Source organism: Rhinolophus ferrumequinum, chromosome 28 (genome assembly GCF_004115265.2).
Source record: "Rhinolophus ferrumequinum isolate MPI-CBG mRhiFer1 chromosome 28, mRhiFer1_v1.p, whole genome shotgun sequence".
Lineage (NCBI taxonomy): Eukaryota > Metazoa > Chordata > Mammalia > Chiroptera > Rhinolophidae > Rhinolophus > Rhinolophus ferrumequinum.
Genome location: NC_046311.1, coordinates 4,684,286 through 4,711,786, shown reverse-complemented (window position 1 = coordinate 4,711,786; position 27,501 = coordinate 4,684,286). Strand labels below are relative to the sequence as shown.

At 46.2% G+C, this 27,501-nt stretch overlaps 1 protein-coding gene across 2 annotated transcripts in view; it reads left to right on the top strand.

The window, feature by feature from the left end:
- Positions 1 to 21,996, top strand: part of ABHD2 (abhydrolase domain containing 2, acylglycerol lipase) — a 62,759-nt gene extending 40,763 nt beyond the window's left edge. For both annotated transcript variants that reach the window (XM_033099950.1, XM_033099952.1), the window contains exons 4-11: positions 2,356 to 2,531; positions 5,435 to 5,602; positions 9,230 to 9,413; positions 13,156 to 13,248; positions 15,804 to 15,914; positions 17,827 to 17,896; positions 19,367 to 19,451; positions 21,361 to 21,996. In XM_033099950.1, the coding sequence (XP_032955841.1) occupies positions 2,356 to 2,531; positions 5,435 to 5,602; positions 9,230 to 9,413; positions 13,156 to 13,248; positions 15,804 to 15,914; positions 17,827 to 17,896; positions 19,367 to 19,451; positions 21,361 to 21,557 (1,084 nt within the window). In that variant the 3' untranslated portion in view covers positions 21,558 to 21,996. The remainder of the gene's footprint in view (positions 1 to 2,355; positions 2,532 to 5,434; positions 5,603 to 9,229; positions 9,414 to 13,155; positions 13,249 to 15,803; positions 15,915 to 17,826; positions 17,897 to 19,366; positions 19,452 to 21,360) is intronic.
- The last annotated feature ends 5,505 nt before the right edge of the window (positions 21,997 to 27,501 follow it).

Genomic DNA, 27,501 nt, shown 5'->3' with positions numbered 1-27,501 from the left:
CTTACTTTCAGTCGGGGGTGGGAGGTACTTAGCTCCTGATGGGACAAATGGCTCGTGGGGACAGGAATAGGTGCATTTGGCAGCTATGTTTTCAGACAAACTACCACATAGGTAGTTAGAGTAAAGCATATTCCTCCATGTACCGTTTTAGCACCATCTCTTTTAAGTGTTTCCATGTTTATAAAATTTTAACATTTTCCATCGTTTTGGTCCATATGTCCTTCCTGACCTAAACCAGGTGACCAGGCACCTACTGTGGTTTTTTGTTTTTTAATTTTTTTCTTGTGATCTGTGGGTAAGTTATGTAAACAAACAAAAACACACAGAAGAACCCCATCACAGTAAATGCTGTCCACAATTTCAGTTTCGTAAACCTGGTGTTGTGTTGTGACGGTGATCAAATTTTATTGTCATAAAATTAAAGATTGTGCCTTACACTGAACTAAGAAGGTCTCAGGTGATCCTGAGGCAGTCGCTTGTTCTCTCTCTCTCTCTCTCTCTCTCTCTCTCTCTCTCTCTCTCTCTCTCTCTCTCTCTCTCTCTTTCTCTCGCACACACAAACACCTCGAGAATTATATCCCAGCCCCGTCTGAGAATGGTGCTAGATGGCGTGGAAAGAACACAGTAACCAGACACCAAGCGTGCTACTGCCAAATTCACATTGTTACGATGCATATGGTTTTGTAAGTGTCTATTTGTCTTTTCAGATTTACTCAGTGGGTGTGTACTGTGTTCCTTCAGCAAGGCCGCCCTACATGCTTAGTGAGTGGGGTGCCCTGGGCATAGACACAAAAGTTGCATGAGCCTGGCTCCTGTGCCTGGAAAAGAGCCTTTAAATTCATCGAGCCAGAGATAAGCACAGGGTACTTTCCTCCAGGAACCATCAGGAGTCTAGTTTCTTACATCACTCACCCTCCACAGGCGCAGTTTATCATCCAACTTGGTAGCTTGAAACCCTTTATCACTTCTCATCTCAATCTTGTATTCAGTTGTCCAGTTGACATTTTTATAAGCTCGCTTTTTGTTACTGTCATAATCCTCTCTTATAAATGTCTTCGACTGCTTTCCAAATGCCATGGCTTCTGCTCTGAGGCTTGCACCTGCCCTGTTATGCTGGCAAGTGGCTTCATGTCCTTAGGCCTTAAAATACTCTTCCCTCTCCTCCCCACTCCCACAGAGGAAGTTCGTCTGGGAGCTGGCTGGCTTAAGGTGATAGCTTCACTTCTATAAAGTTTGTGAAGATTTAATGAATTACCAAAAAAGAGAGTAAATCTGGTTTAACTTAAAATGGGCTTCTAGGTTCATTTGTTCTGATAGAAATGATAGGCATGAATCTGCAGATAGATTAAGATAAACTGTTAGTAAAATTGTCACCACTGTAATATACTACAGAGAGGAAGGATTGATGTCATTACCATTTTATATTATATGACTCTAGTTTATATAGAACACAAACCCTGGCCAGCCATCAAGCTTAGGCTCAAAGCTGCAGAAGAGAAACCAATAACGGTTTTACTAAATAGGATCATCCTTGCACTGTGGTTGTGAACTAATCGTTTCTTAATTGTAACTAGGAGCGCCTTGTTTTCCCAGTAATTAACTAGTTTGTGGTTTTTGCACTTTGTACCAAGGACCAGTCACCATGTTTTCACGAAGGATAGTTGGTAGGCTGGCATCATGCCTTGCTTAGGCTAACAAGCCTTTATCCTTCAATATCCAACAAATATTTACATTGTTCTGCGCTTCTGGCACCTTCTCTTAGGCATACAATGCCTCTCCCCCCGCCACATACACATATGCACAAGGCACTTACAGGCTCTTAGAGGAGTTTGCAGCCCTTCCCACTGTCACAGAACAGCAGGTATGGTGGATGGAGTAACCACCACAGCGTGAATTGTCTTGTCCGGAAGGAAAAGAAGTGAGCGTGGGCTATGTTGTACACGTTAGCTCATTTGATCATGAGGCTAACCTGTGATGTAGCGTGTGTTCAAAACATTACTTGCTTTCTTTTTATTCTACATTATGGAAATAACCCATGTTGAATGACATAACACCCCAAATTTCAAATCCTGGCCATATAAACATGTCCCGGTTGATTTCTAAAGCGAATCTGGTTGATTTCTAAAGCGAATCTGGTTGATTTCTAAAGCGAATCTGATGCAGGTTGTATTCATAAGTGGGGAAAGGGAGTAAATCACGGCATAGATGTAAGGTTCAAAAAACCTCATTTATGCTAGTGTACAGAATTTGTCAGGAAAAAACTTAAATAGGTTGAAAGACTTTTGCGCACGAGTTTTTCAGAGCATTGTTGAAGGAATATGGATAAAAGTGACCTCTCGTCTCCTTCTTTCTTAGATACATTCCGCCGTTGATCTGGGGGAAAAGCGGACACATCCAGACAGCCTTGTATGGGAAGATGGGAAGGGTGAGGTCACCACACCCGTATGGGCACCGGAAGTTCATCACCATGTCCGATGGAGCCACTTCGACCTTCGACCTCTTCGAGCCCTTGGCTGAGCACTGTGTTGGAGGTAAGCTAGTTTGGGTCGTGTAATGGGGCCATCCCTCAGAGAAGGGACACGAGTCAGTGAGAAAGCATGGTGCATGCGCTCGGGCCTCCGACTCTGACCATCCCGCATATCCCCGTGCTGGGAGGAAGTCTGCTGAAATACATCACGTAGGAGCAAGTGGCCTGTGCTTGCCGGCCACCACGTGCCGCTCTTCAGAAAGCATTGTTGATACAGTTTTTAATCCTCTCGTGAAAGACAGAAGCTTGGTGTAAGGGGGCGAGGTAGAACTCGGGGCCCAGGACCCCACCTGGTTTGACAACAGAAGTCAGACTGTTCCATGTGCTTTCTCTATACTATTATCTCACGTAACCCTCATAAAGTCAATGCCTTATATGTTACTGATGAGGGAACTGAAGCTTAGAGATGCAGTGTTAGCTAACTTTGTTTGCTGGATAATAGCAGATAACAAAGGCTCTTATGTACCCTCTGCTTAGGTTTCCATGGACAAAAAGACACATTAAGGTCGTATTTTTCAGGCAGGGGCCTGGGACACCTATGTCTCAGAAACAACTCCCATTTCCATTGCTCTGTCCGGCCTGCACAATCAGCACTCATTCTAAAATACACAATAAGAACTTAGAGGAAGTGGAGTTAGAGGGCAGCACCCTTTTAAATGCTATTCCAACCAGAAGAAAACACGTCTTTTGAGTTTTGTAGTCTGCAAAGGCACCTCGTTTTTTTTTTGTAGGAGCTCAGTAAATATTAACGGGTAAATTCCAATAAACATGTTATAACTTTCAGTTACTTAAGGTAATAGAACTGCTGAGTAGCTAGTGACAAAGGTTTAATTTATGTCCCCTCTGTCTGGAATGTTCATCCCACACTTTCACATGGCTTCTTCCTTCTCATTCCGGTCTCAGCTCAGATGTCACCTCCTCAGAGGGACGACCCCTGCCTCCCCTAAACGAATGTTTCCTTCCCCCAAAATCCGTCATACCTCCCTGCTTTAGTTCTTGATGGTACCTGCCACTCTCTAAACTTATTTGTGCAGTTGTTTATTATCTGTCTGGGATGTAAGGCTCCCCGGAGACCAGCACGGTAGGTTCCCAATAAATAGTCACAGAAGGAATGACGAAATGAGAGGTTAGGCATTCACATTGTGTTTATAAATCTCGTAGCTGATCTTTCAAATATTTATTTCTCTGTTTTCCAGTTACGTGTTTTTTCTCTTGTTTCTAATGCTCTTATTTCTTCTACCACTGAAGCACAAAATTTAACCAGTCTGCTCGGAGGTGGAAGGTTGAAAAGGGAAAAACTTACATTCTTTGTTTTACTCATTCATGTCTTTCCATCATCCCTAGAAAGGGTTAATATAGTTGACTCTGGGCAAAGAAGTATTTGCATCCAAGAAATGCTCTAAGGAAAACAGTTCTTTTTTTCTTTTATGATTTTTTTTTCTATAAAAGGAATAAATACACATTTTCGAAAATTTAGATAATACATAAACATTTTTAAAAGAAAAGAATCACCTATAATCCCATCACCCAACATACCATTTTAAATATTTTGTTCCATTTACTTCCTGTTCTATACACAGTTTTTCCAAAATTTGAATTATTATACATTATAATTATTTCCCCATGTCATTAAAAAGTCTAAAAGTCTTCAAAAACATCATTTTAATGATTGGTTAATATTCTACAATGTGGTCTTACCATAATTTAATCATTCTTCTATCGTTGGGTATTTAGCTTGGTTATAATTTTGTTATTATGATTAATTCTAGGATGAGCATCTTTAATCATAAAATTTGAGGCAAGATTCTAAGAATTGAGATTACCAGGACAACATTTATAAAAATTTTAAGGTTCTTTATGCATATTGCGTAAGAATTTTAAAATTGTTTTTCTCTTAACTTTTGGAAGGAAAATTTATAATCAGTTTTAATAACCCAAGCACCACTTTTCTTTTAAAGGAACAATATGTGTTCATATTTTCAAGTAGGTAATTCATGCTAATGGTAGAAAATTCAAAAGGTACTAAAGGGTATACAAGGAAAGTATAAGTCTCTCTCCCACTTCTACTCCCTACCCATGTCCCTCCCCAGTATACCCACTATTTGGTTTCTGGTATATGATTCTAGAGTTAGTGGATGGTTTACAATCATAGATGTCTTTTTTTCATCCACACAAATGGCAGCGTATCATAAACTATTTTACACCTTGATTTTTTTCACTTACTACACTTTGGAGAGCTTCCATATTAGTATATATAAAGATGTCTCACTTTTAAGGGCCACGTAATATTTCATCAATTGGATGTGCATAATTTATTTAACCAGACCCCTATGTCTGGACATTTGGCTTGTGTTCAATTGTTTGCCATTATAATCTATAATGTACAGATGCTGTTTTGCATATATACAAGTGTATCTGTAGGATGAATACCTGAAAGTAAAATTGCTATTTCAAAATTGCTGTTTCAAAGAGGTGCAAACATGACTTTTTTTTCCATTCAATCATTTGTTCATTCATGCAGCATTTCATACAGAAATTAAGAGTAATGTTCAGACACATTGTAGAGCAATTTTTCAGAGTAGTTTTATATCTGTTGAATCCAGTAATAAAAAGGTGAGATTGACATGTTTTTTTATTTCATATTTCTAGTAATTCATTTTTATTGTGTTTTTCAAAAGTATCTGTCCATGATGGATTAGAAATTTTAAAAACTGATCCTACACCATAAAGTTTAAGAGGTACTCATCGACAGTCCAGCTAGAAGGGAAACATATTCTTTCCCAGAGAATTGAGTGAAAAGATGTATGTTTAATCTCCAACTGTTTTCTAAGCCACTGAAGTGTCATTGTGTCCATTTGTCATGTCACTGTGTATTGGATATACTGGGATCTGTTTCTCGCCCCGCAGATGACATCACCATGGTCATCTGCCCTGGAATTGCCAATCACAGTGAAAAGCAGTACATTCGAACCTTTGTCGACTATGCCCAGAAAAATGGCTACCGTTGCGCCGTGCTGAACCACCTGGGCGCCCTGCCCAACATTGAGCTGACCTCGCCCCGCATGTTCACCTACGGTAAGCACGAGTCGTGACCACGTGGAGTCTCCCCTCTTCTGTTCTCACTGCAAGGGCCCTGCGACTGCTGCCTCTGCCTTCCTTTCCTGAGTTCAGGGTTTATGCCCATCAGCAAGAGATGGGCCAAGCCTAACGTCAGTGAGGTGGGGGAGAGGCATTCTTCCCAGGGAGCAAAAGTCGATTTTGGTGAACTCTAGTACTGTGCATCACCATTTTGAATGGGAATTTTAACGTAGAAATTAACTTGGAAAAGTTTATTTTTACCGTATTTACTTTTCTCGTGTAGTAACATGGCGTTTTCCTTCAAGTCTTCCTTTATTTCTCCCATAAAGAACCCCTAATTCTCATTGTGTACGTCAACATTAGAATCCCTTTGGGGAGTCTAAGGTACCCCCAGCGTTGAGAGCCATAGATACGTGCAGGTCTTACATAGCCCTTGTTTCTTCCTCAGGTTTCTAAAAACTTTTTATTATAGAAATGTTCCAAACATACAAAAGTACAGAGAAGAGTAAATGAACCCAGAATATACTCTTGTATATCCACCATTCAACCTCAGCCGTCACTCAGCTTATGGCCAATCTTGTTTCACCTACAAACCACCCCCTTCCTACATCCCCTTTTCAAAGATTATTTTGGAGCAAGTCCTAGACAGCCTGTCACTTCATCTGTGACTATTTCAGTACGTAACACTAAGATACACGGACTCTGTGAAAACTGCTTTAGTTTGCTAGGACTCTATCTGTGTCCTAATCGCCTCTTATACAGACACCAGTCCTATTGGATCAGGGCCAACCCTGACAAACCCATTTCAAATGAATCACCTCCTTAAAGGCCCTTTCTCCAAATGCAGTGATATTCCAAGGTGTGCTTTCATTCCATATGATTCAGACATCCTTCTTACCGAGCTAACATTGGAGCTACACCCACCATGTGCCAGGCCCAGGCCTGGTATGAAGGGCAGAGATGACTCAAAGTCTCCAGCCACAAGGAACACCAAGTCTCCAGGTCCTTGTACTTGAGCCTCCCTAGTCATGTTAGTGACATTTGGGGGAAGTGGCTTTTGAAATAGTACCTTTTAGGCAGCCTTAGCTTTGTCTTTGTTTAGGGGTGGGAACTTGCGGGAAAGAGTCTTTCCTGTTCTCAGCAGGTTTCTTTTCCGAGACGGCCCTGTCATTCTCATCTCTCTAAGGTCAGGTAGTGTCTCATATTTCATCTTGGCTTTGAAAAGCTCCAGCAAGATTAGAGACCTAAATCTTGTTACTGGTGCTAATCCCACGAGGTTAAATACATAGAACTTCATTAAAATCCTCATAGTATTAAAACACAGATTATTGTGCTCTTAGCGGAACAACCGAGGGAGGGCCTCCCAGACATTGAGGGCATTTGGTAACTGGCATCAGGTGGAGAGCCCAGGAGCACCCAGCACCTACCAGGAAGCTGGTCCTGGAGCTTGGCAGACACCATCCCATCCCTTGCCGAGGAGAGATGGCAGCTCTTTCACAAAACGCCCAGCAGCTTGTCCAGCATTAGGCAGGGCTGGCCCTTTATCCAGATCAGACGTGTTTGGATTGATTTACATCCAGGCTCCCCAAGTGCCAACACAATCAGTTGTAACACAGCTCCTCAGTAATGTAGCAAATCCGGGTTTTGTAACTGCCCCACTGACATCTGAACATCTGCTCTAGGTCTCCAATAATTAGTCTCCAACCTGAGTAAAGACAGATGTGTCTAAAGGAATCAGATAGTGCAAAAGGGAGACTTTTGTTACAAAAATAAACCCCGGCAGTAATCTTACTTACTTGTAGACTTAGGTTACAAGGCCAAGGACTGAGATTTTGGGGTTTGACATGGGTGCAAAGTCCTGTGCTCCTACGCGCTCACCGTGTGAGGTTGGGCCCATCATTTCATCCCTTCAACCTGCTTCCTCACCTGTGTTTGAGTCCCTAATACAGAGCCTGGAACATGGTGCGTTAGTCTTTCGCCCATTCATTTTCGTAACCCTGATGGAGTGCCCACCAAAGGCCTGGCCCAACGGGTACCAAGACCATCTTTGCTTTATGGAGTTGGGAATCAAACAGAGGCTCATTCAATGTTAGAATAAAATATAAATAAATAATTAGCCAAGGGATGAACGAAATTAGGCAGAACCCCAAGGAAATGGTGGAGGATTAAAGATTTTAGTAATAATTTAAAGTAAGTCCCTTGGTACCATTTCTTAAGCAGGCAAATAATGTCCCCATCTCGAGCCAGCACCTGAGAGTTGTGGGGTGTCTTTAGCACAGGTGTGACTGCTCTAGGGGGATTTAAACATCTTTTTTATTCTTATTTATTTTTGCTAGACTTTTTAACTGGCTGGATTTTTATCGAAAAAGTAGCATATGTACGTAGTAAAAATATTCAAACAGTGCAGAAGTCCATATACGATGAGTAAAACTATGTCCTCCTCCCATCCTAGACCCCTAAATCTCCTGCCCGGAAAAATCAATATCTGCTACAGTTTTTAAACACATACTCAGTCAGATATGTGTGCACATGTAATCCCTTTAAAACCCAAGTACACACATGAGATGATGCCATTCCCTGCCCACCGCTTGTTTTTGTCCCTCAGTAAGATGGCTCAGAGTCATTCCACGTCAGCAAATCAGTCTACAGCCTTCCTTTTCACAGCAATTTAATTAGCCCTCTCCTGATGGAAATTCACGTTGTTTCCAGTCCTTCTCTGCTGCAAATGGCACTGCAGTGGACATTCTTGCACACACACCTGCACACCTGTGTGTGCACCTTTGCACACATCTGCAGTATAAAGTCCCCTTAAAAGTGTCATTGCTGGACCAAAGACTTGTACTTCTAAAAACAAGCGCAGGATCCATATTGTCTTCATGCTGGTCGGTCTGGTACGTGCTTCTTGCCAAAGCCCCTAACTTTCCCTGTTAGGTTTGATTTAAGGTTGGCCCCCTGCAGAGCCTGGGGTTGGGCCTTGGAAGGATGTGCCGAATTCCTTCCCCCATGTATGGCCACTTATCTCCTTCTTTTAGCAGAGTTGCTGAGACAACATGACTTCACCAGCTTCCCTAGGGGGCAGCCATTGAGATCATTCCTCCTGGGCAAACGAGGCCCACACATCCTCTGTGTGTGTCTGAGTGGGTCTGCCTCCCCTGGCACCCTGTCCTTACGTCACCGAGAACACTTTCTCAATCCTCCAGAGCATCCTGGAGGTCCCTCTAGACTGCGGTTTGTCTTTCCTTCCCTCTCCCACAAGAAGATCCTGTAAATAACATCCACCTGGTACTTTTCTTAACACCATGAATCACTGTACACACGGGTACAGCTTCCTATTTTGTAGCCTAAGAAGCTAATCCCAAAGGGACTTGCTCTTTCTTTTGTTTATATCTGTATGTGAACATATGTGCTCAAGCATCCCCTGAATCTCTTGATTTCCGTGAGCATCCAGACAGATCTCCTACCTTTAAAGGCACATTGCATATCTGTTGGACGTATAGTACCTGCCTGCTAATGCCCTGTTTCCTCTCCTACTGGGGGGCATCTGGGAGCTTCTCTCCGTTTAGTGACAATCCTCCGGCTCACCTTTTCTCACACTTGCATGTCCACCTCTCTCTCTGCCCACAGGTTGTACCTGGGAATTCGGAGCCATGGTAAACTACATCAGGAAGACGTACCCCATGTCTCAGCTGGTCGTCGTGGGCTTTAGCCTGGGCGGTAACATCGTGTGTAAATACCTGGGGGAGACTCAAGCCAACCAAGAAAAGGTCCTGTGCTGTGTCAGCGTGTGCCAGGGCTACAGTGCGCTGAGGTGAGTGATCCCCACCCCATGTCCCCACTTTTTCTTTCCATCAGGTCCTTCAGTTAGCACTCATTTGCATACCAGACGCTCTCCTGTGAAGACCACAGGAAATGCTGTGATAGACTAAGCAGAAGTTTCCAGGTCTTTTCCTTCCACATCGTACACGGGAGTTGTACTTTCAGACCCCTTAAGCCTGGGATATGTAGCTATATTTGGGATCAGATCTGTAATTGAATAGGCCAAAGCGCCCTTATAGCTGCCATTTCCCTAGGGAGTCTCTGTGAGGGGACTTAATCCATTCATGCCCCAGGAGTTTTGTACAACTGTGGGTTTATGAAAAATCACAGGAGACAGGCACCCCAGAATCTGACAATCCCTCCTACCTACGGAAGAGTTGAGTCTCAGCTGGCATCTGGAAGGGATCTATAGAAATCATTTAATCTGTGCGCACACCTTCAGATATTCGTAGGTGTCCCAGACATCACCACAAAGGAGGTGACCTGCTGGGTAAAGACTTATCTCGCCCCTTAGTCTCCTGCCCACAGAACTCCACAGGATGAGTCCTAGGAGGGTCGTACTGTCCTAGGACTCATCCTGTGTGGTCCCAGATCTTTGGAGAGTCAACACACACACACATGCGCGCGCACACACACGGATTTGAAATCCCTCCAAATTCTTCAAATGTATTCGTACCTCTTCCCGCACTCACTCTGCGTGATGACTTTTGTGTTACAAATGGGAATGACCGATTATTAAAGATCTCTGGAGGAAACCCAAAATCACACAAAGTGAAAACTTCTCCCTCAAAAAAAAAAAAATCTCCCTCACGGATGCCGTCTAATGCCAGTCAGTTCTTATCGTTAATAAATGAATCCTTTCTCTTTGCATCACCTATTATCTCTTGTGATGTCGTATAAACCCATTTCTTTGTGTTCCGATGAGATGGAGCTACGTTATTTCTAAAAGTACCTGGAATTTGAGCCAGCACAGCCAAAGGGCTAATACAGGCCCAGAATTCAGCCGGTGCTGAGGCTTAAGGCTGGCCAAAAAGGAGGGTTTAAATGTACCCAGGCGTCATGTAAGATATCCCTGAGGGAGCCTTTCCTGAGTTGTAGGGCCACGGCCGGCCTTCCCATCTTCCTCACCTGCAATATGGGGGTGACAGTGATAATACATCGGCTTGCCCCGTAGCGCCATATGAGGGCCACGGGAGATAATGCCTGTGAACTACTTAGAATCGTGCCAGGCACAGAGAAAATGAGCCAGTAACTTAACTATCATCAGCATTAGTCATTGTAAAATAAGGGGGTAGATCAGTGGATCACAAAGCCCCATCTGGTCAACGAGTGACCATCTTACTCGATTAAGAATGACTGGGGGAGCGTGTTAGAAATAGATTCAGTGTTTTGGGCCCCACCCCTGGAGATTCTGATTCACGGAGCTGGGGCACAGGGCCAGGAATCTACGTGTGGGCACATTTCACAGGAGACTTAAAGTCTCATCCTGCCCAGTCACTGTGACAACAGAGAGATCGGCAAAGGGCGTACACAGCACTCAAGGGAGCAGGGCCGGGCACGAGCAGACTTCACCTGCTCTCACCTGGCACATGGGCCAGGTTTTGGCAAGCCTTCTACCATCTGTAAAATTGGAATTGCTGGAGTCCCTTCCTAAACCACGTGCTGTGAGAGGGCTGTGAACACCCACCGTTTAGAGAGCACTGGATTTGCTAAGTAGGAGGATGTAGGACAAGCTTGGTGTTTTTTCCCTTCAAAGACCAAAATGTTGCTGCAGTAGCGCCACCTGCTGTTGGCAAGAGCACATGACCCGCACATTTGGCAAACTAAGTTTGGAACTAAGGCCAAGAAGGTTTAAGAAGCTCGGAAACTAAACTGATGGTTGCCAGAGGGGACAGGGGTGGAGGGGTGGGTGGGGGGCGAGTGAAAAAGGTGAAGGGGAATAAGAGGTGCACACTTCCAGTTATAAAGTAAGTAAGTCACAGGGTGTTATGTACAGCATGGGGAATATAGTCAGTAATATCATAGTAACTTTGCACGGTGACCGATGGTTACCGGATTTTTCACGGTGATCACTTAGTAAGGTATATACATGTTGAGTAACTGTTGTACACCTGACACTCATATAATATTGTATGTTGCCTATATTTTAATTTTTTTAAGTTGCTATACATGTTGCAGACATGGTCCGTAGCACCCCTCTTTGAGAAAGATCTTCCTACTCATAATTACTTCTCTACACCAGCTTCATGTAGTGAGGAGAGAAAGAGCCAACTCTGTCCTCTAGAGCACAGGGAACTAACGCTGGGGCTAAGGTCCAGTGGTCCTACACACGGGTGCCGATGGCAGGTCAGGAGACGCCGTCGCCCTGTGTGTGCTGGTGCTGCCTGGGGCTCAAGTCTCCTCAACATTTTCACCAGCTCTACTCGCTGAAGGACAGTGTGCAGTATTTTAAACCAGTGTAACCTTTCTTTTTCCTGCCAAGGCGTGAGGGCAATGAGCCTTCTCAGCACTGGGATGATGGCAGCCATGCTTCCCTTATGCCCACATGGAGCAGGGAGGGCTCATCTGCCCGGGAGTCCGTGCTTCTGGTAAATCCTTCCTAGTTGAGTCTGCAGCACCACTTGTCAGTGGCCCGTCCCCTCCCTCTGGCTTCTCATCCCCGTAGTACATGTCCCCTCTAGCTAGAGCCAATTCTAGGCTCAGAAGCCAGCACCCGCTTGCAAAGTGTAGCTGCTGCCTCAAAACAAGCTCCAATGGATGACGTGCTGACCCAGCGAAGCCAGGACACACATGCCCTGACACTAGCTGGTATCCGGCTGACTTAACACATTCCCTCAGCAAAAGTAGCCGCCCACCAGCCCTGGAAATGTGTGTGGTCAGGCTCAGTCTAACGCTCTGGCTTAATGAAGCACTTGAAACCTTACGAATTCTGAGGCCAGAATTCAGACTCACTGTTAACACCACTAGTTGGCCGGCTCTCCTGGCCTAGAGAATTCCCTAGAGAATGCTCTGTCTACAGAATTCCATCCTCCATTCATAGAAACAATGAAGACACCACCCATGTCCTCCAGGGTGGCCTCTGTCAGGCCTGAGATAGAACCATCTGGATACCTCAGCTGTAGAGCATTCGGGGTGCAAAGATGGGTTCTCTAACCACTGACTTGACAGATGAGGACACTGAAGCTTGGAGACGTGAGGTGGCTTGTGCGGAGTTTGGCGAATTACCCAGTGGGGACAGATGGGCCATAGTGTAAGTCCCTGCTCTGGGACTTAAGTTCAGCTCCATTGTGCCAGCTGTGATGGGGCTCAAACCCAACAGCAACAAAAGTTGTTTTAGGTTTTTCGCTGCACTATATCTACCTCTCCACACCCGCTCTCCCCTTATACACACCCATGATCAGGCCAGAAAAACATGCTTGCAGGATAGGAAGCCAAACAGAGAAAGTATTCAAATGACAACTGAAGCAGACTTTGCTACTGGCAGGTTCTGTGACTAGAGGCGGCCAAGGTGCTGGAAGAGGGTGTCGGGAGTGTCACCAACAGAGCCTGTGGCACTGCAGAGGTTTGTCACTGGGGCCTCTGCAGATAGTTTGAATTCCAGCGAAGCCCTGTCCCGCCGTAGGGAGCTGTGCTTTCCATGTGAGCACTTGTTCAGTAGTAAGAGCTGCCCCTTGTCCGGTGCCTCCACATCCTCTCCAGGATGCCGCCCCTCACTCTGCTTGTGCTTCTTCCAGGGCCCAGGAGACCTTCATGCAGTGGGATCAGTGCCGACGCTTCTACAACTTCCTCATGGCTGACAACATGAAGAAGATCATCCTCTCACACAGGCATGTCACCTTCTGCTCTCTCGGGAGCCAGAGTTCCTGTCTCAGCTTAATTTCCGTGTCACTAAAAGCCAGATCTCTTGTTTCTCCAGGAAACAAATGGAGGGTGGGGTGCAGATCTTCTGCTGACTGCTTTGTGACTGGGTTAGAAATGAACTTGTACCAAGCTCACAAATTCACCAGATCGCTTTCTGCTTTCCTAATTCCCAATAAATCCAAGACGAGAAACTGGTCCTACCCTGTTCTTCCCCAAATTTGGGCAATCCTGAGGGTGGCTGGCATTGTTTAGGAAACTTTCTCCGTACCGTATTTGGGGATCAAGACTCGTTCTCTACTGGCTCTTGGGGTTCCGACCAAGCAGAAGCATGACAAGAGTCCAGCCGCCGGTGCAAAGTGTGGTGTCCACGTGTCACCGTGCTCCTGCTTCCATCTCTTCTGCTCAGAATCGTTCAGTGGGTTAGCCCCTCACGAGTGCTTAGAGCAGGGCTTGGTGTGCAGTAGCTCTCAATAGATACCAGCGATCATCAACATCTTCTCTCCGTGCCCCCACTCCTCTCTGCCCCTCCAGCTCACGTGCCCTCTGGCCTCTCCCAGACCACTGTGCCCTTAGGAGAATGCCCTTTCCACCATGTCTGCTTGTCCAAACCCACCCCATCCTTTCAGGTCCATCTCAGTTCCCTCCTCTGTGAAGCTAGCCCCTCCAGCCCCAGCTTGGTTTTCTGTTGCTTCCCGGGTACCAATTCTGCATTTGGAACTAAACCATAGAGCCCTAGAGGGTTGGGCTTCTTCCGATTTCCCCGAGAGCCTGGCACGTCATGGGCACTCAAAAAATACAGTTTTAGGGGGGTTTTGATGCCATCCTAGGAAAGACAATCTGACTGAATGATCAGTTTCTTATTCTCTTTTTTTCAACTGTAAAAAGGAAGTGACACTGCCCATGCTGGCCACGCACCCCAGGTTGGTCTTCCTGTGGGTGGGTTCACGTGGCACCTGGGCAAGGCTGGTGCTCGTGCTGGGTGGCTGGAGGACCGGGGGAGACTTACGTTCCCCGGGGCTGGCAGGACCTAAACTGTTTCCACTCAGCTTGTGGTGTGTGAGCATCAGCTGGTGCTCGGCCCCGAGATAGGTGTGGCTCAGCTGAGGGTTGGACGGGGCTGGGGATTTACTGGGGTTCCAGAAGGGGTGAAGCCAGGACTCTGACACCAACTTCAAGTCCTCTGATTGCCTCTCCACACGTCTAATGGAAAGTGACTCCTCCCACGGAATGTTTGATTTGCTGCAGGACCCAGTCTTGCCACTGATTAATCAGTCCATCCAGAAGGTCTACCACGTACGTCTTAACAAATTGGGAGAGTCCTTTGGATGTGCTCTAAGTGGATTTACATTTTTTAAAGTTACTACAGAAAGCCACACGTCTAGAAATTTTAGGGACACTTTGGTTTTTTTTTATCAGCATTGTCCTTTTATTTTTCCGCTGTTATTGAGATATAAATGACACACAGCACTGTGTAATAGGGGCACTTTTATTCTATACCATAGACACAGAATCTTTTGGGGGAAAAATTACTGCTAAAGAAATTTCCTCTTCTTTGCGAGAGGTTGTGAATGGAAACCAGAACATTTCGTTTCTATAAATGACTTCGCACCGTAAGGCCACACCTCAAAGCAAGCTCAGTACTCCTCCAGCTGTGGGATTGAGAGCCCTTGCTGAGAATGGGAGTCTAAATGTGCACATTTTGACCTCTGCCTTTCTTAGCATCCTCTTAAGATGGCTCTTTTTCTTAATAGAAATGATTACTCTTCTGAGCATACGTTAGCTTTTTAGCTACCACTTTGGAGAGCTGTCTTCCTTAGTAAGCAGCAGAAACAACTCATCAAGTGAAAGGAGTTCTGCCAGAGAGTGCAGTGTCACCACCAATGTAAAGATGGGGCCCCCACAACTTTAGACCGCTTGGCCAACCCTCTGTACTCACTGTGTGACTACCCACCTGAGACCTCCTCCCCTGCAATGAAGGTTTTCTAATAGCCACCTAGGAAGGCTCAGGCCCAATCTTGAGTTTGTCTAGCTGCCCCTGAAAAGGAAAATAAGGTCTTGACATCCATCTTTCTGCAGTTACTCAAAATCCAGCCGTGCCAGCTTATCCTCTGGGACATTCTAAAGTCTGAAGTCACCTATTTCTAACTTACCTAGCTATGCTTTGTCAGAGACTGTCTCCTTCTGTTTCCCCAAAAGTAAGACCTAACCGAAAAATAAGCTCTAGCGTGATTTTTCAGGATGACATCCCCTGAACATAAGTCCTAATGTGTCTTTTGGAGCAAACCTTAATATAAGACCAGGTCTTTTTTTCGGGGAAACATGATAGCTTACCTCTGGGCAGGAAAGCAGGCTCTGCTGTGGTTATTGTCAGCTTTAAAAATTCTTTTTAATTAAAAATTTTGGGGGGCTTTAGTGAAGTATAATTGACAAATAAGAGTCTAAGATATTTCAAGTGTACAACGTGATGATTTGGTGTCTCATCTGCTTTTTATTCTCTGTTTGCTTTTGTGTCTCATTCCAGACAAGCTCTTTTTGGAGACCATGTAAAGAAACCCCAGAGCCTGGAGGACTCGGACTTGAGCCGTCTCTACACCGCCACATCCTTGATGCAGATTGACGACAACGTGATGAGGTGTGTCCGCACTCGGGAACGGGGGTCCAGGGGGGAGGCCGCAGGAAGCGGATCTGCCCACTTGTTCTGCATCCCTGCACGGCTTCACTGAGCTTGAGCCGGGGCCTGGCATGTGCGCGCCTCCATCCTCACCCTACCTGTGTGCTCCATGCCAGGCAGGCAGGGATCAGGAGCCACATACACTGCGTTCGCAGCGGAGGAAAAGGAAAAGGAAATATTTCTTATACCTGTCTATGTCTCTATCAAAAGTAAAAAACAACAAAAAATAGACCAAAAGAGGCTGTGTGTTGCAAGAAAAATAGGTAGAGCCTCTATCTTTGGGGACGTGTAGACGCTCCTCTGAGTGTAATCCACAAACCCTGCCCATTTCACCCTTTACCTTTTCCTTGCCAACTCCTCCTGGCCCCTCCTGGCTCCTCCTGGCTCCTGGGGTGGAGACCCTGACACCCTCCTTTTTCCGGGTACCAATAGTTTCTGACTGAGGTTAGCTGTAGCTGGAAAAGGTAAAGTTGATCTCCGACCTCACTGTTTTCTTTTTAAAAAGTCACCCCCTTTTTATTTAATGATCCTTTCATACCGTTAGGCATACGTAGTCTAAAGCAAGCTTGCGTTCACCCTGTGGATACCGTAGGCAGACGCTGACCCCAGGGTATGAAATCTGTGCTTAGCTTCCTTACGGGATCTTAGCAGCCCTCTTACACCAACTGAACCTTGAAAGATGCCTATTACCAGTCACTCAAAGGAAATAGAAACTAGGAAATTGCTGGTATGTTCAGAAGTTGAGAATGAATTTTACCCACCCTCAATTAAGATGGGGTATGTGACTTTATTGTGGTGTCTAATGAGAAAAAAACACACCAAATTTGTTTCAGTTTCCTATTCATCTTCTGAATTTTTTGAAGCCCAAAAGAGAATGTTCTTCAACTCTCCCTAAAGCACTTCCGTTTTAACAGTGTTGGATAGTAGCAGTTTTCATGATCTTCACCAATTTGGGCAGCCTCCTCATAAACCTGTCACCAGTGACAATGGAGGACTGGGAGGGCTTTCCTGGCCCGCTGACACCACAAAGGGACTGAGTCCATGAAGGCAGATGTCCTGGAGATGATCTCGGCACATGGCCTCCTGCCTGCCGAGGGGGACCTGATAGTCCAGCCTGAGCTTTCTGGGTCCTCCCCAGGCAGATGGTGGTGGAAAAGGGAGTTGGGATACCTTAATGATACCAGTCAGAATAGAGGGACCAGAGGCTGTAATCTGTGTCGGGAAGAAATGAGGTTTTCAGAGAGCCTCTGGCCTGGGGTCGACACAGGCTGCTTAGAGCAGGGGGAAGAGCCACTTGGAAGGTTTTGTTAAATGTCGATTTACGTCTGATGGCTGAAGACAAAATCGGTGACTTTGAATCCCTCATTTCTGATACTCAGTACATATTTCATTCCAATTCACAATAGTCCAGGTTACTCTGCCAGAAAGAATTCTGTTGTGAAGAGAGTTCCAGGAAACGCCTTTGAATTTAAATTTCTTAGTGTCTACAGTGACATCTGGTTTCATACCACCTCGAAAAAAGTAACATCTGCCAGTAATTACTATAGATAACACTAACTTAGTAATTACTCTGGGCCAATCACTGTGCTACTTCACACTTTAATGTTAAGGAAGGTCCTGTCTTTAGCTCTTGTTCTTATAGAAGAGAAGCTCGGAGAGGTTCAACCCTTTGCCTAAGGTCACAGAGCCAGTAAGTGGCACAGCCAGGATTTGAACCCAGATGCCAAAGCTCTTAACCTTAACTCTAGTGCCCATATATATCCTGCTGATATGACGAGTTAATGCAGGAACTGGAGCAGGAATAAAATCAACTCAGCAGTTCGATCTTATGATAAATGTTATTTTGTTCTTTTCCTTTGTGTGCATGTCCCAGGAAGTTTCATGGCTACAACTCCCTGAAGGAATATTACGAGGAAGAAAGCTGCATGAGATACCTGCACAGGGTGAGTACCATCCCCGACTCAGCAGGAGCAGCACCTCAGAATTAGTGCCACTCCATCCAGCTGTCCACCCCAGATAACAAGCACCCCTCCTAAACTTCCCTGGTGGAAGCCCAGCCACAGTTTGGCTCAAACTGTTCTAGCTGTTGACTTGGGTTTATCATTGACCCCAACTCTGTTCCTCCATGACCTCCATATATTAGTGCCAGAGCTGCCCAGTCTGCTCCTGTTTTGTGAAAAAGCCCTTAAAATCGCTGCAACACCCATTTTTGCCTTAGTCTTCCTTTGACAGTAAAACCCTGTCCAGTTCCTGCCATCGTTCCTATAAGAGATCCATGTAGATTTCTTACAGTCCTGGACCCTTTTTCGGGCCATTGTGGATTTCGTTAGTGTGGTGGCTAGGACTGAACTCAGAATTCCTACAGTGATCTGGCGAGCACAGAGTGAACAGGTATTTCTGTACCCAGACGATGGCGAACATGTCATTGACAAGAAGACGGGTTTACACGAATGCAGTTACCAGCAGATCCAATAAACTTTTATGTGGATTAAATTAAGTTTGTGGCCAAACCCCATATGTTTTTTACCTAAACCGCCACCAGACCAGTCTCTCTCTTTCTGTCTTTGCACAATTGCTTTTTTTACTCAAATACTTTTTACCCATTTAGCCCTGTCAATGTCCACCTGTTTGGCCCCCCACCCCCCAGCTAAAGCAGATAATTGTGGATTGCAGTTCTACAATCTGTCATATTGGCCACCCCTCCTAATTTAGCATCATCACCCAGGCTTCTGGTGTCTTTGCTTGAGATACTACAGAACCGTTGCGCTGTCTGGAGCGAATGTTGGAGACCCCCAGCTTAGCACAGCCTTACACCGCCTGGCCTGACGGTCCAGCAGTGCCTTAGGGCCCCATCAGCACGATCTCCACGGAAATGAAAAAGGAGATTATTGGCTCTTTTGTGGAAACGGATGTTGAATGCAGTCCTGGCCAAAGCTTCCCGATATCCACCAGCGTACTCCTGTTTCCTACCTTCAGATTCTTCTAGAAAGGCTCCTTTGTCTGGAAAGGAGCACACTCCCATTTTTCCTTCCTACAATATTCACTGAATGAGGATACACATAACTCTTTGTAAAGCCATTTTTCTGAAAGGTACGGCCCATCTGAAACACTGATGATTAAAGATCATCAGAAATATTTTGCTCGTGAGCTCCATAGAGTATTTACTCTCACTCCATCGGAGCACGTGGGTCACCAAGGACACGGGAGCTTTGCAGGGCTGTAATCACAGCGGCAGCTAGAAATCATACCACTGCCAGGGAATCCGAGGCCTTCTCAGTCCACCTGTTCAGCCAGCTGAGCAGCCACCCCCCTTCCCTGCGCTTCAAAAACATGGACGGTAGTGAATTTGAGCCCTGAATCAGTGGGGTCTAAAGGGAATTGATTATTTAATCCTTTTCATCTTCTTGTTTCAGATTTATGTGCCTCTCATGCTGGTTAATGCAGCTGATGACCCCTTGGTGCATGAAAGTCTTCTAACCATTCCAAAATCTCTTTCAGGTAAGTGTTTTCTCCTGCTGCTCCCTCAGCCACTCGGCAAACTGCCACAGTAAATTCTGTCACCTTCGTCATGCTGTCACCTCCTGACTGTTCTTATTCAGTCTAACCTGTTAGTCCTTGGGCTGTGTTGGGGCCTGGGCAGAGCCTTCTCTGTCTTGGTACAAGAGACAGGCCCATCATTTATATCCATAGCCAAGAGCTGTTTGCAGAGTCCCCTGGTGTCCTGTGAAATTATTGTCTCAGGGTTAAGGTTCCATTAAGTCTGAGAGTTTGAGTTAAAGAGATCTTTACACTTAAAGCTTGATCTGAAAAGCAAAAAAAAAAAAAAAAAATCTGAGCCAGTGACAGCCAGCCTCTCCATCTGCTTTGAGGATAAAAATACAAGTTACTGGAAAAGCCAAGACTGTCACTCATGAGAATGTGAATGTGTTTCCGGCCGGCACAGTCTCACGCTGCACCAGATAGGAGCTAAAGGAGAGACTAGAAAGAGGGTAGCAGAAGGAAACCCTTGGGGACTCCAAAGTAGCATTGAAATTCAGATCCCCAGGACCTCATCTCCTCCCTCCGAGTCTTCTGCGATTACGTTTCCTCTATACATATCATATGCTAACCAGAGGGCAGGGGGATACTTCTGGTTCCCTTATGACCCCAAGCTTGAAGAGTAGATCAGACAGCAGACGGTCCCACGCCCAGCCACCAGAGAACTCTGGTACACCGCTCAGAGTGCATGCCGCATGTGTTGTGGTTGTGTGACGTGATACGAGCTCTCTCCCGTCAGCCCCTGCACAGAAATAGCCCACTCAGCCACGTGGGCAGCAGACAGAGAAGGCAGCAGCGCTTGCTTCCTTCTGTACATCTAAAGTGACAACCATAGCTCTGCTGCTGTCACACAGAAATGTATGCAATAGCGACTGAAAGGAGAAGAATAAAGGGGGTCAGACAAGAAAAGAGCCCTGGAGAGCCACCAGTGTGCATGCCAGGAAGCGCCTCGGAGGCCCGGAGCAGCTGGCAAGGGTCCCCTGTCAGTTATGGCCCCGGGAGGACAGCTGCTTCCCACGCTACCTGCCCATTTTGCAGCTGTCTGCAGTGATGGCCTTTACTAACCCATGTGCAACTGCCCTACCTCATAAAGCCAAGCTCCAGGTTAGTCTTTCTCAGGATGGCCGTTTAGCCTGTGCCGTGGAGAACTTGGGCATCTTTTAACACCACTGGCAGCTTTATGTTTCAGTCTTCAGTGATAAAGGTCTCTAGTGAAAAACCATCGACTTCATTGAATCCACTGTGTTCTCCAGTAAATAACAGTATAAATGCTGTGCTGTGAATCCTTCCTCAGAGCCTGGCCCCCTCCCTGGCCCCCACCAGCATGGGCATCGCCAGCCTGGCAGTTTGGAGGAAGTGCAGGATCCCAGCTCCTTTCCCAGGCCTATGAAAGCAGAATCTCCTACCCCGGGGGTTTGGATGCACAAAGCTAGGAAGCGCTTGGCTGTGCAATCGAATCATGGGGGAGCTTTAGCCAACTCCCGGTTCCCCTTCTCTTACTTATTACCCCCTGGAGAAATTCTAATGCAGTTGATCTGGGAGCCACATAGGCGTCTTTACAAGTCCCACCTCTTCTAATACGCAGCCACATTTGAGAAACACAGGCTTCTAAGGATCTCTTAGACAGGTGCCCATTCTTCTCCAAAGCCAAGCTGCTGTTCCCAAACCTGCTAGATCCCACTATCTTGCCTGCCCCCTTCGTCCCCCTCCCACTTTGGTGAACGAGTCAGTGAGTAGAGGTCGGATGCCCGAGCTGTGTGACCTTGACCTGTGGGGAAAGCCTGGGCCATCCTGGCCCGCTCGCTTTCGCACCTCCTGCCGTGGAACTAAGCAGAGGACAGTGACTCACTTGGCTGCCTTTTCCCTGCAGAGAAACGGGAGAACGTCATGTTTGTGCTTCCCCTGCACGGGGGCCACCTGGGCTTCTTTGAGGGTTCCGTGCTGTTCCCCGAACCCCTGACGTGGATGGATAAGCTGGTGGTGGAGTACGCCAATGCCATTTGCCAGTGGGAACGGAGCAAGTTACAGTGCTCTGACACGGAGCAGATGGAGGCGGACCCAGAGTGAGGCCTCCCGGACTCGGGCGCGCTCCAGAAGCCCTTCTCTGGAACCCGCGTCCCTCATTGGCTGCTTCAGGTCCCCCTCTCCCTCAGTGACCTGGATCTCACCTCACACCATCAGCGGGGGCCACCGCCAGGCACGCCTGCCTTGGAGTGGGCAGCTATCCCTGGGAGCTCCAGGCTATTTTTGTGCTTAGTTACTGGTTTTCTCCACTGCGTTGTTAGCCATGGTGACAAGTGACAGGCTTCTCACTCTCCTGTCCAGTTTCAGCATCATTATGATTGCTTTTAAGCCAGTGACGTCTAGTTTCCCTATTAAAAATGTGTCCGAGCAGCAGTTTTGCTTTGCCAATCAAAAGGCTTTTCCCCAAGAACAGTGAAGGATGCCTGTTTGTTCGTGGTGGTCGTATGTGTCCTTACACAGACCGACCGGGAAAATTGCTCACCAACCTCCCAGGCCACAGTGCCACCTCTTACATGGAAAGGAAGTTCCCTTATGTCACATGCCAAGTGTCACCCTCTATGTCCTAAGACAGTGTCCCTACACTTTGCTGGTGATGAGAGTTACCAGGGGCACTTGTGAAAAATTCAGCCTCCCAGGTCCCTCCCTTTGGAGAAGCTGATTCAGTGGGTCTAGGAAGGGGCCTGGGGATTTTAATTTTTGACAAGTGCCGCTGATGATTCTCATCACCAGGCAAATTTCGGAAACACTGTTCTGCAAAGCCTTTAATTTAGAAACATCTCAATAGCTCATTTTATTGAAATTCATAGTCAGAGATGTCACGCAGCTCCCAGAGGCCTCCAGAAGAGCAGGGCCTGTTGGTTGAGCAGCTGCCCCTGTGTGACCTCAGTGTGATGTCACGGAGGGGCCTGGGCCGGGTTGCGCCTGACTCTGCTTCTCACTGGCTGTATGACCCTGGAGAAAAGTCCCTTTGAACTTGAGTTTCTTCACCTGTAAAGTGGGGGACTTGGACCAGGTAGATTGCTGAGATCACTACCAGTTCTAAAGTTCAATGACAAACTCAGTTTACTGAGGTTTGAGAGAACATCCCTCCAGAGGAGGCTGGGAACTATTCAATGCTGGCATCACTTGCCTTTCTGGTTTTTTGTCCCTCGTTTCACATAAAGAAGTTTTTGGTTTTTTTCTTTTATTAAGCACTCAATTGTAATTTTATTTTTTTAACCCAGGTCTCTCTAACTCTGGCTTTTGATACCAAACAATTCAAAAGTTGGATTTGAGTGTGGAGAAAGATTTTTCCAACTGAAGAGCATGTTATTTTGAAACCAGATTTTTAATTTAATAGTCTATAGTCTTTTGGAAAGGTCTTTCCAAAGTGTGTATTCTCAAAAGAAAATGTCACTCAAGGTTTCAAGTACTCCTCTTCTCCAATCCTGTGGTACTTGAATATCTAAAAACCCTGCACTTTGAAAAATCAGCAGTTGCTATCTGGAGTGAAATTGCTGGATACATTTAAAGAATTTTTCCCTGCTTCATCTCCTTCGTTCCGAGACAGCAGGAATAGAAAAAGTGGGTCAGTGGGATGTTTAAGGGGTAGAGAGAGTCATTTGGCGGCCTGGATCTCGACCCTCGTGGCCACAGGCGGCTGTAGTTTGGGCATTGGTCCAAGTGACTGTGACAGTAACGTCTATAACCTGAAAAAATTATTTTCTGACAATCACCAGATCATCCTAACTAATAACTAATCATAGCTCTCGAAAATAGCCATTATCTCCAAAAGATTGAGATTTCTGTGGTCTCAGTTTTGGTTTGGTTTACACATACACCAAATTTGTCATTGTGACCTTCCCCCCCAAGTTGTTACTTTTCTAGTGCGTTTCCTTTTCATGTTCTTTTAGCACAGATTGGCACTTTATCGTTCCCCCTCAATTTGGAAGCTAGTCCCTCTCCTTTGATACTTTCCCTTCCACCCAGCAACCCCAGCTGTAATCTAGAAGTCATATTTCCTACTACTCTCTTGATTTCTCAAGACTTTTTGTGAAATTAGGTAAACAAAGCAATAACTTAATGGGGTCTTCTGATCATCCCCGGAAGCGAGAGGCTCCTTTTCTTTTGCCTCCGGGCACAGCTCTTGACCTATTCTGACAAAGCAGTGGCTAGGTACCAGCTCCATTCAGGAGGAGAAGAGACAGGGTGGGGGCTTTTTCACAGACAGGGTGGGGGCTCCGGGAGGGAACCCAGAAGTCCTTGGAGCCGGTGGCCCTAGGGAGGAGAGGCAAGGTTTGGGGCATCGCCTTTGTCACACAACCGGAATTTACCCCACAGGACTGCGGGGGCCGTGTCCCAGTTGAACTCTTTAGTGTGTGACTCTGAATGGCACTTACATTCCATTTGGGCTCATGAAACCCACTGAAGCCCTTTGTTCGAGCGTCAGGCTCTCGGGCATGGGGATGAGAATGTGACTGTGGCCGTCTTACAGGAAAATTGTTGTTTGTCCCTGAATGAGAGCACAGAAGCATTGAATTGACGGAGATGTCTAATAAACAAGGGAGCAGCATTGTATATGTAGGTCAGCTTTTTCCTCCCTGCAGCTTTTCTTGCTTTTCTTCCTAAAGTCATTCATTTCCGATGATAGTGTGGGCGCTCTTGTTGCTATTAAGGTCCCATTTGGGCTAAAACTCGGCTGAATTTTCAAAGAACATTTGAAGACTATATGTTAAAATCAGATTAGGATATAAATTGCATAGACCTAGACAATTCTATTGCAGGAATAACACATTAAAAACCAAGGAGGAAAAAAAAAAAAAAAAAAAAACCAAGGAGGGAGGAAAGCACCCACATTTCTCCTGATTGTGCTCCGCCATGATTTGAAGAACGCATCCCCGTCAAATTAGGATCATCAGAAAAGTGGCGTCGCGTCTCCTTGATGCATTTATGTTAGAAGGGGGTTTCACAGACTTGAAGAAAACTTCTTATATTCCAGAGCAGAAAGTCGTTTGTTGTCACTACATTCTTGGAACCTCCCTGCAGCATTTTCTACTTACAGGGAACCCTATAACACCACAAGAGTGGACATACACCCGAAAGCGGAATGTTCCTTTCTTGACGTGGGGTTATGGAACCAGGGCCCAGGAGACCTGGGTTCCTGCCCTCACTCTCTCACATTCTCATTGGATGGTGGACGATTGCTTCATCTCTGTGAGCGCCCATTACCTCATCTTAGACCATCTCTAAAACCACTTCATCTATTTACACGTCACTTGCCCAGACATTCCCACTTGCCTTCTACAGCCCTTGCAAGTAGAAACGGAAATGGCAAGCCTCCAGGCTCACCTTGAGGGGACTTGGAGAGACGGGGGGACCGCATGAAGGCTTTGCTGGTGGAGGCCCTGGATCTTGCCCACAGCCTTGTGTCTTTGGCTTCTCTTCAGAGTCTCCATCGTCATCTCAGTGTCCTTGCTGTTCCAAGGGTGGTCTTGTGACTGGGACAGGTGCGCCATTGGAATAAGGCGAATCCCCCCAGCTTTCTATGTGACTCTGGCAGAGCATTGAGAGTTCCCAGGGCAGAAATCCTTCCAGCTCAGTCTTTCATTCTGAAGCCGTTGTCTTCATTAAAGCCAAACTCTCTGGGTAGCTGAGCAACGGCGCCTGGCATCTGAATGAGAGCTGTCTTTGTCACCGTGTGACTTGAGATCATTTTGCCAGCTCCAGGGAAACAATGCATGTGTTCTGGTGTGTATTTGCCAGGCGAGCAGATGTCTGAGATGTGAGAGGCTTTTCTTTCCCTGTGGCATCGATTCTGGCTTAGAGCTAAAGTAAAGATCACTGAAACATCACATTGAGTCAAAAGAACTGGGGTCTTTGTCTTTTAGGCAGGAGAGTTAGTAAGAGGCATTTCTCTATAGCATCCACTCACAGTATCATCTGGAATCACTTTCTTTGCCCAGAAAGACTTCATCTCCCGGGTCTTACCACACTATTGTGGCATTGGAATTCAAATTCTTCTGCTGGGGAAGTTGGACGCAAAACCACAGCAAAACCAGAGAATTTCGTCACGCGGCCTGTGAGCTCCTTCTTACGTTAGGCACCCATACCCCTCGGCCATGTGAGGGACCCAGAACCTGCCAAATGCCTCATCTCTGATGCCTTTCTTCCTTCTTGGCTTCACTCTGTTGTTCAAAGCCACTCTGAATTACTTGGATGTTTCAAAAAGCCGTGAAAAGTGGCCTCCCTTTGGCATTCAGAGGCCAAGCAATTGAGGGAAAGATTTCCTTCTACTTCTGTTATCTAAGCAGAGGGAAGTAACCCTCTCTTCACACAAGAGGATTGCTTTTGCCAAATTGTATTTGAAGCTGAGGGAGGGCACTGGCCCCTGTTGGCAGTGAGACTTGCGCGCTACCGCAAACAAAAGCTGCTTCCCCTTGCCTGCCTTCCTGCTGCCACTGCCCCCGGAGGCTGTAGCCCAGGCATCTTCCCAAAGTGGCCCTTGGGAGAAGCTGTGGAGTCCAGCTCCCAGCCATGCTCAGACTCCCGACAGCAGACAGCTGCCCTTTTGGAAGAGTCAGCCCCCACCCCATGTTTTCTGAGCTGTGTTGCCTGGGTACGTGGGTAAAGCGTCCATGTATCTGTCATGAAGAAGCTGAAGTTAATCTCTGATTGGTGGATTCAGTCTTTTAATTCGACTCCTGTCTATTAGTAATGAAATCTATAACCTACCTTCACCCCCTCCTGGTCCTCATTAGCCAAGAAATTGACTATTGCCATAAGTTGAGGACAGTCCACTTATAGCACGTACAGAAATACCCTTCATCTCAATGGGCATTCTCCTTTCAGACCACCCACGCTGAGCAGCCAACAGTCCCCTAGAATAACGGCTAGCGGCTTGGATCCAGCACCGGCCGCTTCCCTCCCAGGTTGTTCGCATGGGTGGACCAAGTTCCTGGGGGTAGGAATTAGATTTCAGTTGGGTTTGGTTTGGCCTCTTCAGTTTCCCGAAAGCACAAGTCCATGTACAATGCTGTCACTTCTCCACACCCATGCCAGATGGTCTGGGTCTCTCCCACTGCCTCAGGAAGAAGACCTTCACTGTACCTGAGCTTTTGACTTCTGCCACTGCAGCTGCCTTAGCGACACCAGGGGTGAGGGGAGGGAGGTGGGGAGCCAGTTCGCATCCCCTTTCCCTGGTTAGACACCTGCCAACCACGTTCTTCTGTTGGCAGATCTGCTCCCAGACTGATTTTTGAGAACCATCACTTTCACATTCCCAATTTTTGTTTTGTTTTCTTCTATTTTGTTTGGGTTCTCTGGAACTTAAAATGCTGCCCTGAGAATAATGTATTTTTTTGAGTTTGTGTTCTGAGAGCCTCCGTGCTACTGGATTTTGAGGGAGAAATACAGGATCCTCCAGCACTGAGGTGTTTAAGATTTGCAACTAGCAATGCAATTTTTTCTAAATATGAGGATATTTACCTTTATTAAGAAATTATTCTAAACAATGGTGTCCTTGATCATTTTATGTTCTCATATGACTTTTGGTCCTATTTTGATTCTGTGTGGTGGTAAACAAAGATCATTACAAACCAAAACTGTACTTTTGTTATCTTTGATGCAATGGAATTTCTTTACTTAAAAAATAAAAGACTAAAAATGTGACATGGCTGTGTGTCCTGTGTGTCGTGGGGATTTTCTGTCTACAAAGATTGCCTGTGTCTTCACCAACGCATGAGCTTGAAAAGAAATGGGGGAGCACCAAGTTCTCAGCACAATTGATTTTTAACCCAGCCTTGCAGACAACTTCCGAAGAATGCCCAGCGCACAGGTGTCAGTACAAGCCCATCCTCTCCAGGCAAGACAGCCAAGACCGGAGCTAAGTGAAACGTCAGCATTTTACACTACAAAGTGAACCATGTAGACAGAACATAAGGTGAGATGTAAATGGGGGTTTGCCACGGTTGAGTCGTGTGCTTTTCTAATGGTGTTCTGTGAACAGATT